This window comes from Chiloscyllium plagiosum, chromosome 30 (assembly GCF_004010195.1).
Source record: "Chiloscyllium plagiosum isolate BGI_BamShark_2017 chromosome 30, ASM401019v2, whole genome shotgun sequence".
Lineage (NCBI taxonomy): Eukaryota > Metazoa > Chordata > Chondrichthyes > Orectolobiformes > Hemiscylliidae > Chiloscyllium > Chiloscyllium plagiosum.
In genome coordinates, this window is record NC_057739.1 from 39,910,607 (window position 1) to 39,926,261 (window position 15,655).

The 15,655-nt window shown below is 44.0% G+C and overlaps 1 protein-coding gene across 5 annotated transcripts in view; it reads left to right on the top strand.

The window, feature by feature from the left end:
* Positions 1–15,655, top strand: part of kcnt1b (potassium sodium-activated channel subfamily T member 1b) — a 416,882-nt gene that overhangs the window by 231,775 nt on the left and 169,452 nt on the right. For all 5 annotated transcript variants that reach the window (XR_006316044.1, XR_006316045.1, XM_043720458.1 and 2 more), the window contains one exon: positions 10,523–10,579. Coding sequence is in view for 3 of the 5 variants with exons in the window: in XM_043720458.1 (XP_043576393.1) it covers positions 10,523–10,579 (57 nt within the window). In the remaining 2 variants the exon portion in view is untranslated. The remainder of the gene's footprint in view (positions 1–10,522; positions 10,580–15,655) is intronic.

The window sequence follows — 15,655 nt, forward strand, 5'->3', positions numbered from 1 at the left end:
CCGCTCCTGGGAGACTGAGTGATTGGGTGAATTGCATCGATTCTCTTCATGGCTGAACTAACTCTAGATGAAGTCACCTTGAATGTTCAGAATGCCTCCTGTGTCCAGTTTAACCCTCGTCGGTTCGACCTCCTGTCTGTTTCATTTCATATTTCCAATTTCCAAAATCTTTTCTTAGTGAGGGCTTGTGAAATTACTAAAACAGTAAGTAGCCTTCTTGTACACATTCCAGAGTGTGGTGCTGAAAAAGCACAGCAGGTCAGGCAGCATCTGAAGAGCAGGAGAATTAATGTTTCAGGCATAAGCCCTTCATCAGCCCTTCTGGATGAGTGGCTTATGCCTGAAACATTAATTCTCCTTCTCCTCGGATGCTGCCTGGCTTGCTGTGCTTTTCCAGCACCACTCTCTCGACTCTGATCTTCAGCATCTGCAGTCCTCACTTTCTCCTTCTTGTACATGTTGCGTGGAAATTCTGAACATTGCTGCATCTGCTTTTTCATAGTTGTAATATTCAGGTTCATGGAATCTCGTGTTTGTATAGAACTTGAGTATTGCTGAGAAAAAAGAGGCTTTTCCTCTTACGCACATCAGGTTCACGAGGTCAATTCCTGGAATGGCAGGACTACCTTACGCTGAAAGACTGGAGCGACTGGGCTTGTATACCCTTGAGTTTAGAAGACTGAGAGGGGATCTGATTGAGACATTATTAAAGGATTGGACACTCTGGAGGCAGGAAACATGTTTCCTCTGATGGGTGAGTGCCGAACCAGAGGACACAGCTTAAAAATACGGGATAGACCATTTAGGACAGAGATGAGGAGAAACTTCTTCACCCAGAGAGTGGTGGCTGTGTGGAATGCTCTGCCCCAGAGGTAGGTGGAGGCCCCAGTCTCTGGATTCGTTAAAGAAAGAGTTGGATAGATCTCTCAAGGGTAGTGGAATCAAGGGCTATGGAGATAAAGCAGGATCAGGATACTGATTAAGGATGATCAGCCATAATCATATTGAATGGTGGTGCAGGCTCGAAGGGCAGAATGGCCTACTCCTGTACCTATTGTCTATTGTCTATTGATGCAAGAATGCCAAACATCAATGAGAGCAATAATTTATCCTGCATGAGAAAAGGGGACTGTTTGGTTTGCGAGTTGATTCTGATCAGTGTGCAGTATGGCAAGTATTGTTCTCCATATACTCTTCTACAACTACAAGGAACATGACCAGGCGCAGTAGTTCCCTGGTGCATTCGCCATACCAATGCCTTCACCAATCAGCACCTGTTCCTCATGCTGTAAAAATTATTATCCCCTTTAAAATGTGGCATTCTTGCATCTATTCTGATAGGTTTAAGGCAAAATGTTTCAAAAGCACGCCTCTTCTTTTCAGCAATGTTCATAGCCCTTGAAATTTACAACACTTAAAGGAGGCCATTCAGCCCATTGTGTCTACTCCTGTAACGAATTTCGGCCACCGGTTTTTCACTCTTGATATTGCACAGAATTGCTTTGGCCATCAAATTGAAAGATCAGGGTGTCCAAATGTACAGGACCTCCACGCAGAACAGGCACTATGAGGATCCAGGAGAAAAGGACTGGTGGTCTAACCCTGTCCTAATGATCCCAAATCAATTCCTGCACTGGCCGAGGTTACCATGAAGGACTAACTTTCTCAACCTCTCTCCTTAACTGAGGTACGGTGGCTCTCAGGTTAAACCACTACGAGTCACCACTCTCTCTCTCTCCCTCTCTCTGTCTCTGTCTCTCTCTCTCTCTCCCCCTCTCTTTCTCTCTCTAATGAGAGAGTTCCCCACAGTCTGGTAGGACTGTGGTGATCTTACCTTTATCTCATCATCCCAACACAAATACGGCTGTAAACTGGTTGGCAGTTGTGGTGCACATATTGCATTCTCTTGAGCTTACTTTTCAGCCAATGTGAGTCAGCTGTTCAAGGGGTTCATTGGGAGCTACTCAAGGAATTTTTTCTTTTACAGTTTTATTTATGGGCAGTCAGAATCCTAGAAACATAGAATCCCCACAGTGCACAAAGAGGTTATTTGGCCCCTTGAGTCTGTACTGACTCTCTGAAGAGCATCCTACCCATTTCTGTAATCAGCCTGGCCAATTCACCTAAGCTGCACATCTTTGGACTGTGGGAGTAAACCGGAGTACCTGACGGGAAACTCACACAGACACGGGGAGAACATACAAACTCCACACAGACAGTCACCTGAGGGTGGAATCAAACCCAGGTCCCTGGCGCTGTGAGGCAGCAGTGCTAACCACTGAGCTACTGAAGGAACAGGATTGCACCTCCCGGCTCCATAAAAAGGACGGGGAGCTGTTGCAGACCCAACCTGAAACTGCAGCTAGATGTAAACACTAACAGCCAACTTAAGATAACCAGTCAAACTCACAATATGGCTCATTTACACTTGTTAGCAGTGACACACTTTAATACACTGCAAACAAAAGAAATCCACTCAAGCTTTGAACCTTTTTTGAATTACCTGGGAGCTCGGGGAGCTGATAGTTCATCATCGCTTTAGAAACGTAGGAACAGGAGCAGGCCATTCAGCTCCTTGAGCTTATTCCACCATGGTTGATTGAATTTCTCCAATGCCAAAGTCTCAGCCAATCAGGGTCAACTTGCCAACCAGTCAGCGTCCTTTTCTCCTCTCATATAAGTTGTTGTGATCTTTTGGAATTTGGCATTCTTGCATTTATCCTGACGAGTGCAAGACAAAAAGCTTTGGCTGCATGTCTGTCCTGTCAGAAATGAGCAGATTACGTGTAAGCCCTGATTTGACGTTGTGAGGTATGAATACCAATATTAAAGAGCTGGCGTTTGTTGATGTTCAAGTTTGCGGATAGAAAATGAAGGGCTGAATTGCAAAGAAACTGCTTCTTACTCTTCTTGTGGTGACACAATTGTTTTAAATGGATTAAAGCTTCTGTGAAAGGCTTGTGACACAATGATAGCATTTTCAGCAGCTTTGGCTTCAAGTCCCGTGTCAGAACCTCTGGCCAAGAAAGTTGTGTTATTTATGTGGCCAAGTGTCAACTTTTAATCCTTTTCATGTGCCTGATGGTGAGTGGGAAGAGCAGGAGAGTCCTGGTTAGCTATCCACCAGAGGGCAGTGGCAAACCTCAGCGGTATATCACTCAGAAACATGGGACACTGCAAAGAGAGTCCATGGCTTGAAACTGGGGTAAGGGGAAAAAATACAACAGATGGACATAACAAGAAGGATTTCAAAGGACTGTATTAAGTGCTTGCACGTCATTATCTCAGGGTAGATTTTGAGGCCCCCAGTGTACGATGAGGACACTTTTTAAGAATGTGGAGCTCCACTGAAAGTGAATCATTGCTCATTCCATTCTGTGAAATGGGTAAATGGAAAAAGCTTGAACAAACAAGATGTAAATAATGGACCACAGGGCAATTAAGATGTATTGATTATTTATTCCACCCATTCATCAAGAACACCTGAGTGCAATTGACTAAGTGCCCTGTTCTTACCTCTCCTTGATGTTGTTTTTAATCAATGTGTGTAGTGCCTCACTTTGTCTGACCCAAGCGCTGAATCTGATGTATCAAATCATTTGACATTCATTCTCATTATGCAGAAATCCAGCTCAGAGTCTTTCAAGATTCCTCGTGATTGAAATTTTGCCCAAGTTTTACTCTCCCTTCCACTTCCTAATTTATAGCTATTACTGAAATGTGTTCCACATCCTCAATAGTGAAGACGGATGCAAATTGTTTGTTTTATTTTAACTGCTCTTTCCTTTTTTTTCTGTTACCTTCCTATTCACTCTCTCTAGAGGACAGACACTCACTTGACTTTCTTAAATGCCCAAAGAAACTCTTGCTAACCATTCATACGTTCTGAGCTGTCTTACACACACACACACACACACCAGTTATGCTGTCTGCAGGACATCTCACCCTTTCCTCCTGTGGCCAAACCGAGTGTAAGAGCCCCTCACTATCTTGCGATGGGTAGTATCCAAACCTCTTAACTGGTAGCACCTGGCATGTAAGGGTCATATTGAGAGGCATCAACTGCAGTGTCAGGGCCTGCTTCAGGTATGGAATTCTGTTGATCTTCAAAGGCAGCAAGAGTGTCCTCCAAAAAGCATCAAACTCTAGCAAATGTTACTCAGAGTATATTACACCAGAAGTGTTTTTTGTGCCTCTAGCACCTAATGATCATAGAATCCCTACAGTATGGAAACAGGCCATTCAGCCCATTGAGTCCACACTGACCCTCCAGAGACCATCCCACCCAAATCCACTCCTCACAACTCTGCATTTTCCATGAATTATTCACTTAACCTACACATCCCTGCACAATATGGGCAATTTAGCATGGTCAATCCACCTAACCTGAACATCTTTGGACTGTGGGAGGAAACCCATGCAGACACAGAGAGAATGTGAAAACTGCACACAGGTAGTTGCCTGAGGCTGGGATTCAACCTGGGTCCCTTGTGCTATGAAGCAGCAGTGCAACCGTACTGTGACTCGCTGGATTTGCTAGGGCATTTCTGGATAGATCCTACACCTTAGATCTCTCCAGCTGTTACCTGATCAATTATTAACAATTTTGGTGTCATCCACTGACCATACCTTCTGTAATCTTGTCTAATTCATTTCTATAACTTTCAAACAAACGTGGACCCAGCACCGAGCGCTGGATCCCTGGAACACCACTGGTTATATGTCTCCAATCAGAAACCAACCCTCCTCCATTGCTAGCATAGACCAAGTGGGCCAAAAGGTCTGTTTTCTATTCTATCTGGATTTAAATTGCTGAATTGTCATAATCACAGCAAGGACCATCTATTAGTGCAGTTGAAAACAAGAATGATTAACTGTAATATTAAAATGAAGAATGATTAACGAAAGAATCATTGTGAAGAAGAGTTGCTTTGCCCACCTTCCAAATGATTTGTGTGAGAGCTGCATTAACATACTTTTAAAAAAAACTTGCACATTTTCCCCATGATCTACGTTGCTCCAGCAGACATTAAACATTAATTTCTGCATCACAGAGCACATTATTAACTTTACGTGTAACAAGCAGTAATCAAGACTTCTAGCTATTATCCGGCCTGATTTGCATTTGTAATAACAGTCTTTAGCAGCATGTATACATTAAGCCTCAGTTCCTTTCTGTGTACTTAGGGCAGGAGCAAGGTTTCTATAGCACCACTTTGTTTGTTACTGATTGGAATAAGCTCAGCACCAACTCTAGTGTGCTGGTGTTGTGTACAGTTGAGAAGGAAGCCATTTGGCCCATCAAATCTGCACCAACCCTCTAAAGAGCATCCCACCCAGCCCCAGCCCCCACCATATCCCCGTAACCCTGAAATAAGGGGTAGACCATTTAGGACAGAGATGAGGAGAAACTTCTTCACCCAGAGAGTGGTGGCTGTGTGGAATGCTCTGCCCCAGAGGGCAGTGGAGGCCCAGTCTCTGGATTCATTTAAGAAAGAGTTGGATAGAGCTCTCAAGGATTGTGAAATCAAGGGTTATGGAGATAAGGCAGGAACAGGATACTGATTAAGGATGATCAGCCATGATCATATTGAATGGTGGTGCAGGCTCGAAGGGCAGAATGGCCTACTCCGGCACATATTGTCTATTGTCTATTGTAATTTACCATGGCTAATCCTGGACACTACCAACAATTTAGCACAGCCAATCTCCCTAACCTGCAACAACAAAAACAGAAATTGCTGGAAAATCTCAGCAGGTCTGGCAGAATCTGTAGAGAGAAAGTAGAGTTAACATTTCAGGTAGGTGACCCATCTTCAGAACACCTAAGCTGCACATCATTGGACTATGGGAGGAAAATGGAGTAGCTGTCAGAAACCCACACAGATACGGGGAGAACATGCAAACTCCACACAGACTGTCGCCCGAGGCTGGAATTGAACTGGGTCTGATCTGTCACAGCGACACCCTCCTATTGGAAGGATGTTGTGAATCTTAAAATGATTTACAAAGATGTTGCCAGTGTTGGAAGATTTAAGCTATTGGGAGAGGCTGAATAGACAGGGACTGTTTTCCCTAAAGTGTTGGAGGCAGAAGGGTGACCTTATAGAGGTTTATAAAATCATGAGGGGCATGGATAGGATAAATAGATAAGGTCTTTTCCCTGGGGTGGAGGAGTCCAGAACTAGAGGACGTAGGTTTAGGGTGAGAGGAAAAATGTTAAAAGGGACCTTAAGGGGCAACCTTTTTTACACAGAGGGTGGTAGGTGTATGGAATGAGCTGCCAGAGGAAGTGGTGGAGACTGGTACAATTGCAACATTTAAAAGGCATCTGGATGGGAATATGAATATGATGGGTTTAGAGGGATATGGGCCAAATCCTGGCAAATGGGACTAGATTAATTTAGGATACCTGGTCAGCATGGGTGAGTTGGACTGAAGGATCTGTTTCTGTTCCGTACATCTCTATGACTAACATAGCTTTGCTCCAATGGGTCTTAACCTTTTCAGTGTCATAGCACACTTCGGTAAAACAGCCAATTCCAAAGCACACCCACTTTTTGCAGCTGAATTAAGTGCTCATATTTTACTTGCATTTACTACAGTTATGGGCATACAAAAGAGGTTTGCAACATAGTGTGTACAACAAGCTAAAGAAGGATCAAATGTGTGAATGATTCACATTTTGTAATGACTCATTTCAAGATATGCTCAACTCAACTACCGCTAAGCATTCATTGCCCTAAATTGGTTCCACACACCGCATTGAACTGATACATCATTGAAATTCAATGGGTAAGAGCAAAATGCAAAGTAAATTGCAATTTACCGAGTGAGTGGGAAGCCTGGGTCTATCCATGTACTGATAGCTTTATGACCTGGGGAGGAATTGATGAGAAGGCCAACTGTAAATCCTGCTCCACGCACCGTACTCTCTTTGGTCATTTTGTTTTGTCTTGTTTCAAGTTTGTCTCCGGTTTAAGACGAAGCACAGAATTTTTTTACCTTTGTACAAATTGCCAGACACACTTGGACAGTTCTCGCCAGTGTTTGGTCAAAGACCACTGTGCCGTTCAATGGCCACCGTCATTGTCATCCACTGTTGGCCATCCTGAAATAGTGACCTACCTCCTTTTGGGGTGTGGTTTGCTCATTTGGCTGGACAGCTAGTTTGCAATAGAGAGTGATACCAACGGTGTGGGTTCAATTCCTGCACCAGCTGAGGTTACCATGAAGAAGTCTCCTTCCTAACCTCTCCCCTTGCCTGAGGCATGTTAAACCACTGCCAGTCATATCTCTCTCTCTCTCTCTAATGGGACACCAGCCCTATATCCTGGTAAGCCGATGGGAACTTATTACTATCTTATGAGCAGGCATCCTCTGCCAATTACCAGCTTTTCCACTCACTGTCACCACCTTCCCTCCTGTCACAGTTAGTTCCCATACTGTTATTCTGTTCTGTCCTTAACTCCTAATGCCATGCAGTTTACCAAGTGACTATCATATAGTATCAGACTGTCCTGTTCTCCGTGTGTCTCCTGCTTTTGTCAACTTGCTACCATCACCATATCAGCAAGCTATCATTGTGCTATCTGGATGCTGAGTTATAGCCCTGGTAATGGGAACCTCCGATATTTCATGCTCACTGCACTGACCTCCTGCCACTGCGCCTGTCTGATTGTTGTCACTGTGCTATATCTGAATTCCTGCTGACCATCAATCTCTGCTTCACCTCACACTTTCTTCAACCATTCATTGCCAAGGGGAAAACTTCCCTGGTTCAGTGCCCCCAAAAAGATGTTGCATCTTATTGAGTGATCCCATCTCCTTTACGAGGTAATTGTCTGTATCGCTGAGTATCGACTCACCAATCTCAGCCCCTGATTTTTTTGTGCCAGGTCAGGAATACAGAGAGAGAACATTCGCCTGCTACCACAAACCCTACCTGGAAAAAAAACTGGCCAAGGAGGTGGGATTTTCGATTAAGGTGGTGCATGTCTACTTTAAGCAACCTCGAACAAACCTGAGCTTCCCCAAAGGAGTACCTTACCTTTCCCAAAGGGCTCCTTACCTTCCTTAAAGATGCCCCAAGTTGAGATCTAAAAGTTAAAAAAAATATAGCTACCTGACAAAGGAGCAGCGCTCCAAAAGCTTGTACTTTCAAATAAATCTGTTGGACTATCACCTGGTGTAGTGTGATTTTTAACTTTCTCCACTGCAGTCCAAACCCGAATGTCCACATCATGTGATCTAAAAGGATGCTGTACCATTCCAAGGTGGAATCCTGTATTCTCAGGAACACGTACAAGTATCAGAATGTCTCTGACCTATTCTGTTTTGCTCAAGTCATGTTTCACATCAAAGGGCTGCCAATTTTATCCGAGACAGGTGATGATTGAAATGGATAACGGCCTCCATGAACCATGTACGCATACATACACCCCCCCTGTTTCCAATCCACCCCTGAGGGGGGAGGAAGTGTTGTGCTCAGTGGCAGGATTTAGAATCACCATTTATGGCGCAGCATGGCACATCTCCATTGTGGGGAAAATTCAGTGCCTTTCTTATTCATTCAAGGGATGAGGGCCTTGCTGCATTTATTGCCTATCCCTAATTGCCCAGTGGGCAGTTAAGTGTCAACCACATTGCTGTGGGTCTGGAGTCGCATCAAGGCCAGACCAGGTAAGGATGGCAGTTTCCTTCTCTAAAGGACATTAGCAAAACAGATGGGTTTTTTTCCAACAATCGATTCATAGTCGTCATTAAATTCTTAATTATAGATTTTTTTAAGAAACAGATTTCAAATTCTTCTGTCTGCCATGGCAGGAGTCAAACCCAGGTTCCCAGAAGATTACCTGAACCTCTGGATTAACAGTCCAGAAATAATACCACTAGACCACCACCTCCCCACTGTGTACTTGTGATGTAGATAGGATACAGGCACCCGCACAGCAGAGAAATCAATGTTTTAAGTCTGCTTTCACACAGCAGTATCGGTTATAAGAAAAATGGCTTTTGAGATATAGCGATTATTGTCATGTAGGGAATGTGGCAGCCAATTTGCATACGAAAGGGTTTCACAATAGACAAGGTAATAATGATCATGCTGACTGCCATTTTCTCCCATCAACCCTTGCACTGGTGACAGAGCTATTAGCACTATTCCCTACTCAAATTCTCTTCCCCGAACCTTTACGTAAGTCATGAGTTGTACCTTAACTGGAGCTTTATGTCCAATTCTGGGCGTCACACTTTCGGGAGAGATAGCATGGTCTTGGTCCAGATATAGAGAAGAATTTACAGGAAGATATGAGGATGGAGGGACCTCAGTTATGGAAAAAGTGAGAAGAGCTAGGATTACTTTCCTTGGAGAAGAAAAGGTTGTGTGGAGATCAAATGGAGTTTTTTTTTAATCATTCATGGGATGAGGGTGTTGCTGGCTAAGTCAGGATTTATTGCCCATCCTAGAGCACACAGTTAAGAGTCACATTGCTGTGGGTCTGGAGTCACATGTAGGCCAGACCAAGTAAGGATGGCAGCTTTCCTCCCTTGAGTTTAACAGTGAATCAAACGGGTTTTTCTAACAATCAGCAATGGATACATGGTCATCATTAAATTCTTAATTCCAGATTTTTTTATTGAATTCAAATTCCACTATCTGCTGTGATGGGATTCAAACTACTCTCCCTTGTGAAGAAACACAGCTTTCATATGGTCAGCCACCAGACAGAGCACATTTAAGAACATTGGAAAACAACATCAGAGGGATGATTTATTTTATGCAGCAAGTTATAAAAATCTAGCATAGACTAAGTGAAAGTGTAAGGGAGACAAATTCAGCAATAAATCTCATCAAACGAATTGGGTATATGTTTGAAGTGAAATAAAAGTGAAAGTCCAGGGACTAAATAGCAAGGGAGTAACTCTAGTTTGGCACAGTGGTAAGAATGGCTGACTTCAATAGTATTTAATTCTACGATGGGCCTTACTATGAGGCAACATGGTGGGTCAGTGGTTATTGCTATTGCCTCACAGTGCCAGAGGCCTGAGTTTGATTCCAACCTTGGGAAATTGTGTGGAGTTTGCTCATTCTCCCTGTGTCTGCACGGGTTCCCTCCAGGTGCTCAGGTTTCCTCCCACAGTCCAAAGATGTGCAGGTTAGGTGGATTGGTGTTGTTAAATTGCCCCATAGTGTCCAGGGATGTGCAGGCTAGGTGGGTTAGTCATGGGAAAGGCATGTTTAGAGGGTAGGCACATGTGTTTGCGTGAGATGCTCTTCAGAGGGTCAGTGTGGACTCGATGGGCTGAATTGCCTGCTCCCACACTGTATATATCACTTAAGATCAAAAGATTCTTGAAAACCAATCTTCCAGCTGCACATTAAGTTGTCCCTTTGTAATTTGCCTGCGCTGCTTGTTCATTGTATAGTAGTTTGGAACCTTTAATTATATTGAACATTATGTCCATGTACTTTAATGATTGCCTAACATTGTTTTCTGTCTCTCTATGAATTCTCTCTTAGCTGGGGATGTGCAAAGAAGAATTATTTAAACACATCATCCACTGATGTAATCGACTGGTAAGTGTCTTTCAGTGAAGAATTGAACTAACTGAGCTTAAGCCAGTTTTCTTTTGGGGTGGTAAGAGAGAGAGAGTTAAACCTGTTTCACCTGCACATCCACCAATGTCATTTATTGTATCCATTGCTCTCGTTGCGGTCTCCTCTACAATGGGGAGACTGGACGCCTTGTCGCAGAGCACTTTAGGAAACATCTCCGGGACACCCGCACCAATCAACCCCACCGCCCTGTGGCCCAATATTTCAACTCTCCCTCCCACTCTGCCGAGGACATGCAGGTCCTGGGCCTCCTTCACTGCCTCCCCACCCCCATCCACCTATTGTACTCTTTGCTACCTTCTCCCCAGCAACACCCCCTCCCATTCATCTCACCTGGAGGCTCCCTGCCTTCAGTCCTGATGAAGGGCTTTTGTCCGAAACGTCGATTTTCCTGCTCCTCGGATGCTGCCTGACCTGCTGTGCTTTTCCAGCACCACTCTAATCTAGAGAGTTAAACCAACTGTCTCATTTCCGATATGGAAAATATAGGAGACTAAATCTCCAGTGACATCTTATGCTCACAGAAAACTTAGCGTGTTTACCTTCAGTTCTGCTGTCCAGTTCTTGAGAAAATATATGAGCCATCATTTTCCCTAAATTTGCTGTGTTCATGTAATACAAAAGCTAGAATATACAGCAGAGAGCATCACGTTATAGCTAAGTCACAATTTTCGCAAAGAAAAGGAGAGGAGAGGGGACAAGAGCTCATTACATGTAGTTCTGTACCTACAGTTTTGATCTTACTCTCCTTCACTTTTTTCATTTGAATTTGTGTCTACGGGAATGGAAAATGAGTTTTTTTCCATGCAGCTCACCTCCTTGTTAGGAGTAAATATCATTATTTCAGTGCACTGGACAGCTAGCTATTATTGACCATCTTAAACTGAAATTTAAAGGCTTGAGAGGGAAATTGTCCCCTGCCCCACCACAAACAATTCAGTCTTTGCACATCATGCAACCGAAATTTCCCCGGCATCCTAACTCTCAACTCGTGAAAGTGGCACCTGCCCTCTCATTTATCCGATCCAAATTCTCTCACAGTGTGTATCCACTAAGAAGAAGCCTACAAATTATATTGAGGCATCAGTGCCACATCAAGCTGTGCCATAGAGTCATACAGCACAGAAACAGACCCTTCAGTTCAACCAGTCCATGCCATACATAATCCCAAGCTAACCTCGTCCCACCTACCTGGCCCATATCCCTCTGAAACTTACCTATTCATGTACTTATCCAAATGTCTTTGAAACATTGTATCTGTGTGTCCACACCCATCATTTCCTCGGGAAGTTCATTCCACACGTGGACCACCCTCTCAGTGAATTTTGCTCCTCATATATTTTTTAAATCTCTCTCCTGTCACCTTAAAAATATGCCATTAATCCTGAAATCCCTCATCCTAAGGGAAAGATACCTACCATTAACCTTATCTATACCTCTCATTATTTTATAAACCTCGTTAAGGTCACCTCTCAACCTCCTATGCTCCAGTGAAAAAAGTCCCAGCCTATCCAGCCTTTCTTGATAACTCAACCCTTCCCTACCCAGCAACATCCTGGTAAATCTCTTCTGAGCCCTCTCCATAATATCCCTCATTTAAGTAGGTGACCAGAACTGAACAAATCAAAAGAATGCTTTATCAAACGTGAAGCATTGCGCAATGTTGGAATGTATAAGTTGTAGGTAGCAAGTTTTGAGAAAATTTATAGCTCAGGTTGAGATTCTGGATGTAGGTTTGCTCGCTGAGCTGGGAGGTTCATTTCCAGACATTTTGTCACCCTACTAAGTAACATCTTCAGTGGGCCTAATATCATTTCCAAAATACCGTGCAAGAACTATATCAAACACTACATTGGACAAACAGGCAGAAATCTAGCCACCAGGATACATGAACACCAGCTAGCCACAAAACGACATGACCCTCTCCCACTAGTATCCTTATATACAGATAAGGAAGGACACCACTTCGACTGGGACAACACATCCATCTTAGGAACAAGCCAAACAGAGACATGCACGAGAATTCCTAGAGCATGACATTCCACCCGGAACTCTATCAACAAACACATTGAGTTAGACCCCATCTACAACCCCCTGAGAAAAAGAATAGGAAATAACATCACCCAAGGAACTAACATCGCCAACTAAAGAAACCTGAACATATAAATAGAAAGCAGGAATCATAGAACATAGAACAATACAGCACAGAACAGGCCCTTCGGCCCACGATGTTGTGCCGAACATTTGTCCTAGCTTAAGCACCCATCCATGTACCTATCCAATTGCTGCTTAAAGGTCACCAAAGATTCTGACTCAACCACTCCCACAGGCAGCGCATTCCATGCCCCCACCACTCTCTGGGTAAAGAACCCACCCCTGACATCTCCCCTATACCTTCCACCCTTCACCTTAAATTTATGTCCCCTTGTAACACTCTGTTGTACCCAGGGAAAAAGTTTCTGACTGTCTACTCTATCTATTCCTCTGATCATCTTATAAACCTCGATCAAGTCACCCCTCATCCTTCGCCGTTCCAACGAGAAAAGGCCGAGAACTCTCAACCTAGCCTCGTACGACTTCCTCTCCATTCCAGGCAACATCCTGGTAAATCTTCTCTGCACCCTCTCCAAAGCTTCCACATCTTTCCTAAAGTGAGGCGACCAGAACTGCACACAGTACTCCAACTGTGGCCTAACCAAAGTCCTGTACAGCTGCAACATCACTTCACGACTCTTGAATTCAATCCCTCTGCTAATGAACGATAATACTCCATAGGCCTTCTTACAAACTCTATCCACCTGAGTGGCAACCTTCAAAGATCTATGTACATAGACCCCAAGATCCCTCTGTTCCTCCACCTGAATAGGAACCCTACCATTAACCCTGTATTCCGCATTCAAGATAGCAGGAAATGCCTCAGTTTAGCACCTCATCCAAAAGACAGCACCTCCAACAGTATAGCAAGCACGGCAGAACTGCACTGGAATATCAGTTTTGCATATCTCCGTATTTTCCGCATAAGCCTACCATGGGGAACCTTATCAAATGCCTTACTAAAATCCATGTATACTACATCCACTGCTCTACCCTCATCCACATGCTTGGTCACCTCCTCAAAGAATTCAATTAGACACTGCTTCGCCGGAGGCCCACTGAAGATATTACATAGTAGGGTGGTGGCGAAACGTCTTGAAATGAACCTCCCAGCTCACAAAGCAAACCTACATCCATACATTGTACTGTTTTGTTGGAACTTAAATCTTAAGAAATGCAGACATCCAAACTCTAAACTGTTGGGAAATGTTCTGGGGAAGGATGAGGTGGGTCAGAGGGAGAGAACACAATAGTAATGAGGAAGTTCTGACAATGTTAAAATACATATGCAGTAACTAAGTAGGTAAGTTAGTTTGGTACCAATATCAGTACAACTTCAGCTTTTAGTCCTAAATCACAACTGATTCAGATTTGGAATAACCCCATAGATTTGTGGGCAGCACAGTGGCACAGTGGTTAGCACTGCTGCCTCACAGCGCCAGAGACCCAGGTTCAATTCCCGCCTCAGGTGACTGACTGTGTGGAGTTTGCACATTCTCCCCGTGTCTGCGTGGGTTTCCTCCGGGTGCTCCAGTTTCCTCCCACAGTCCAAAGATGTGCAAGTCAGGTGAATTGGCCATGCCAAATTGCCCATAGTGTTAGGTAAGGGGTAAATGTAGGGGTATGGGTGGGTTGCGCTTCGGCGGGTCGGTGTGGACTTGTTGGGCCGAAGGGCCTGTTTCCACACTGTACTGTAATGTAATGTAATGTAATGTAATATCATTGCCCCCTCATGCCAACACACATTGAATGTCCCGCAGGAACTCACCAAGGCTCCTTCAACAGTTCCTTAAAGCTGCAAACTCTATCACTGAGAAGGACAAGGGCTGAAGGTGGGTGGGAACACCATCCCTTATAAATTGCCCTCTAAGTCACACACCATTCTGACTTGGAACTAGATCTACTGTTCCTTTCCTTTTGTTGGGTCAACACCCTGCAACTCTCTCCCTAACAGCACTGTGGTGAGCCTACTCCTTATAAACTGTATTAGTTCAAGAAGGAGAAAGTGAGGTCTGCAGATGCTGGAGATCAAAGTTGAAACTTTATTGCTGGAACAGCACAGCAGGTCAGGCAGCATCCAGGGAACAGGAGATTCGACGTTTCGGGCACAGGCGTTTCCTGAAGAAGGGCCTGTGCCCGAAACGTCGAATCTCCTGTTCCCTGGATGCTGCCTGACCTGCTGTGCTGTTCCAGCAATAAAGTTTCAACTTAGTTCAAGAAGGACTGATTAGGGATAGTCAGCATGGCTTTGTGCATGGGAAATCATGTCTCATGAACTTGACTGAGTTTTTTTAAAGAAGTAACGAAGAGGATTGATGAGTGGTAGACATGATGTAAATGGACTTCAGTAAAGCGTTCGACAAGGTGCCTCATGGGAGATTGGTTAGCAAGGTTAGATCTTGTGGAATACAGGGAGAACTAACCATTTGGATACAGAACTGCCTTGAAGGTAGAAGACAGAGGTTGGTGGTGGAGGGTTGTTTTTCAGACTGCAGGCCTGTGATCAGTGGAGTGCCACAAGAATTGGTGCTGGGTTCACTACTTTTCATCATTTATATGAATGATTTGGATTTGAACATAGGAGGTATAGTTAGTAAGGTTGCAGATGACATAAAAATTGGAGGTGAGGTGGACAGCAAAGAAGGTTACCTCAGCTTACAACAGGATCTTGATCAGATGGGCCAATCAGCTGAGGCATAGCAGGTGGAGTTTAATTTAGATAAATGCGAGGTTTACATTTTGGGCAAGCAAGTCAGAGCAGGACTTATACACTTAATGGTAAGGTCCTAGGGAGAGTTGCTGAACAAAGAGACCTGAGGGTGCAAGTTCATATTTCCTTGAAAGTGGAGTTGCAGGTAGATAGGATAGTGAAGAAGGTGTTTGGTATGTTTTCCTTTATTGGTCAGTGCACTGAGTACAGGAGTTGGGAGGTCATGTTGCGGC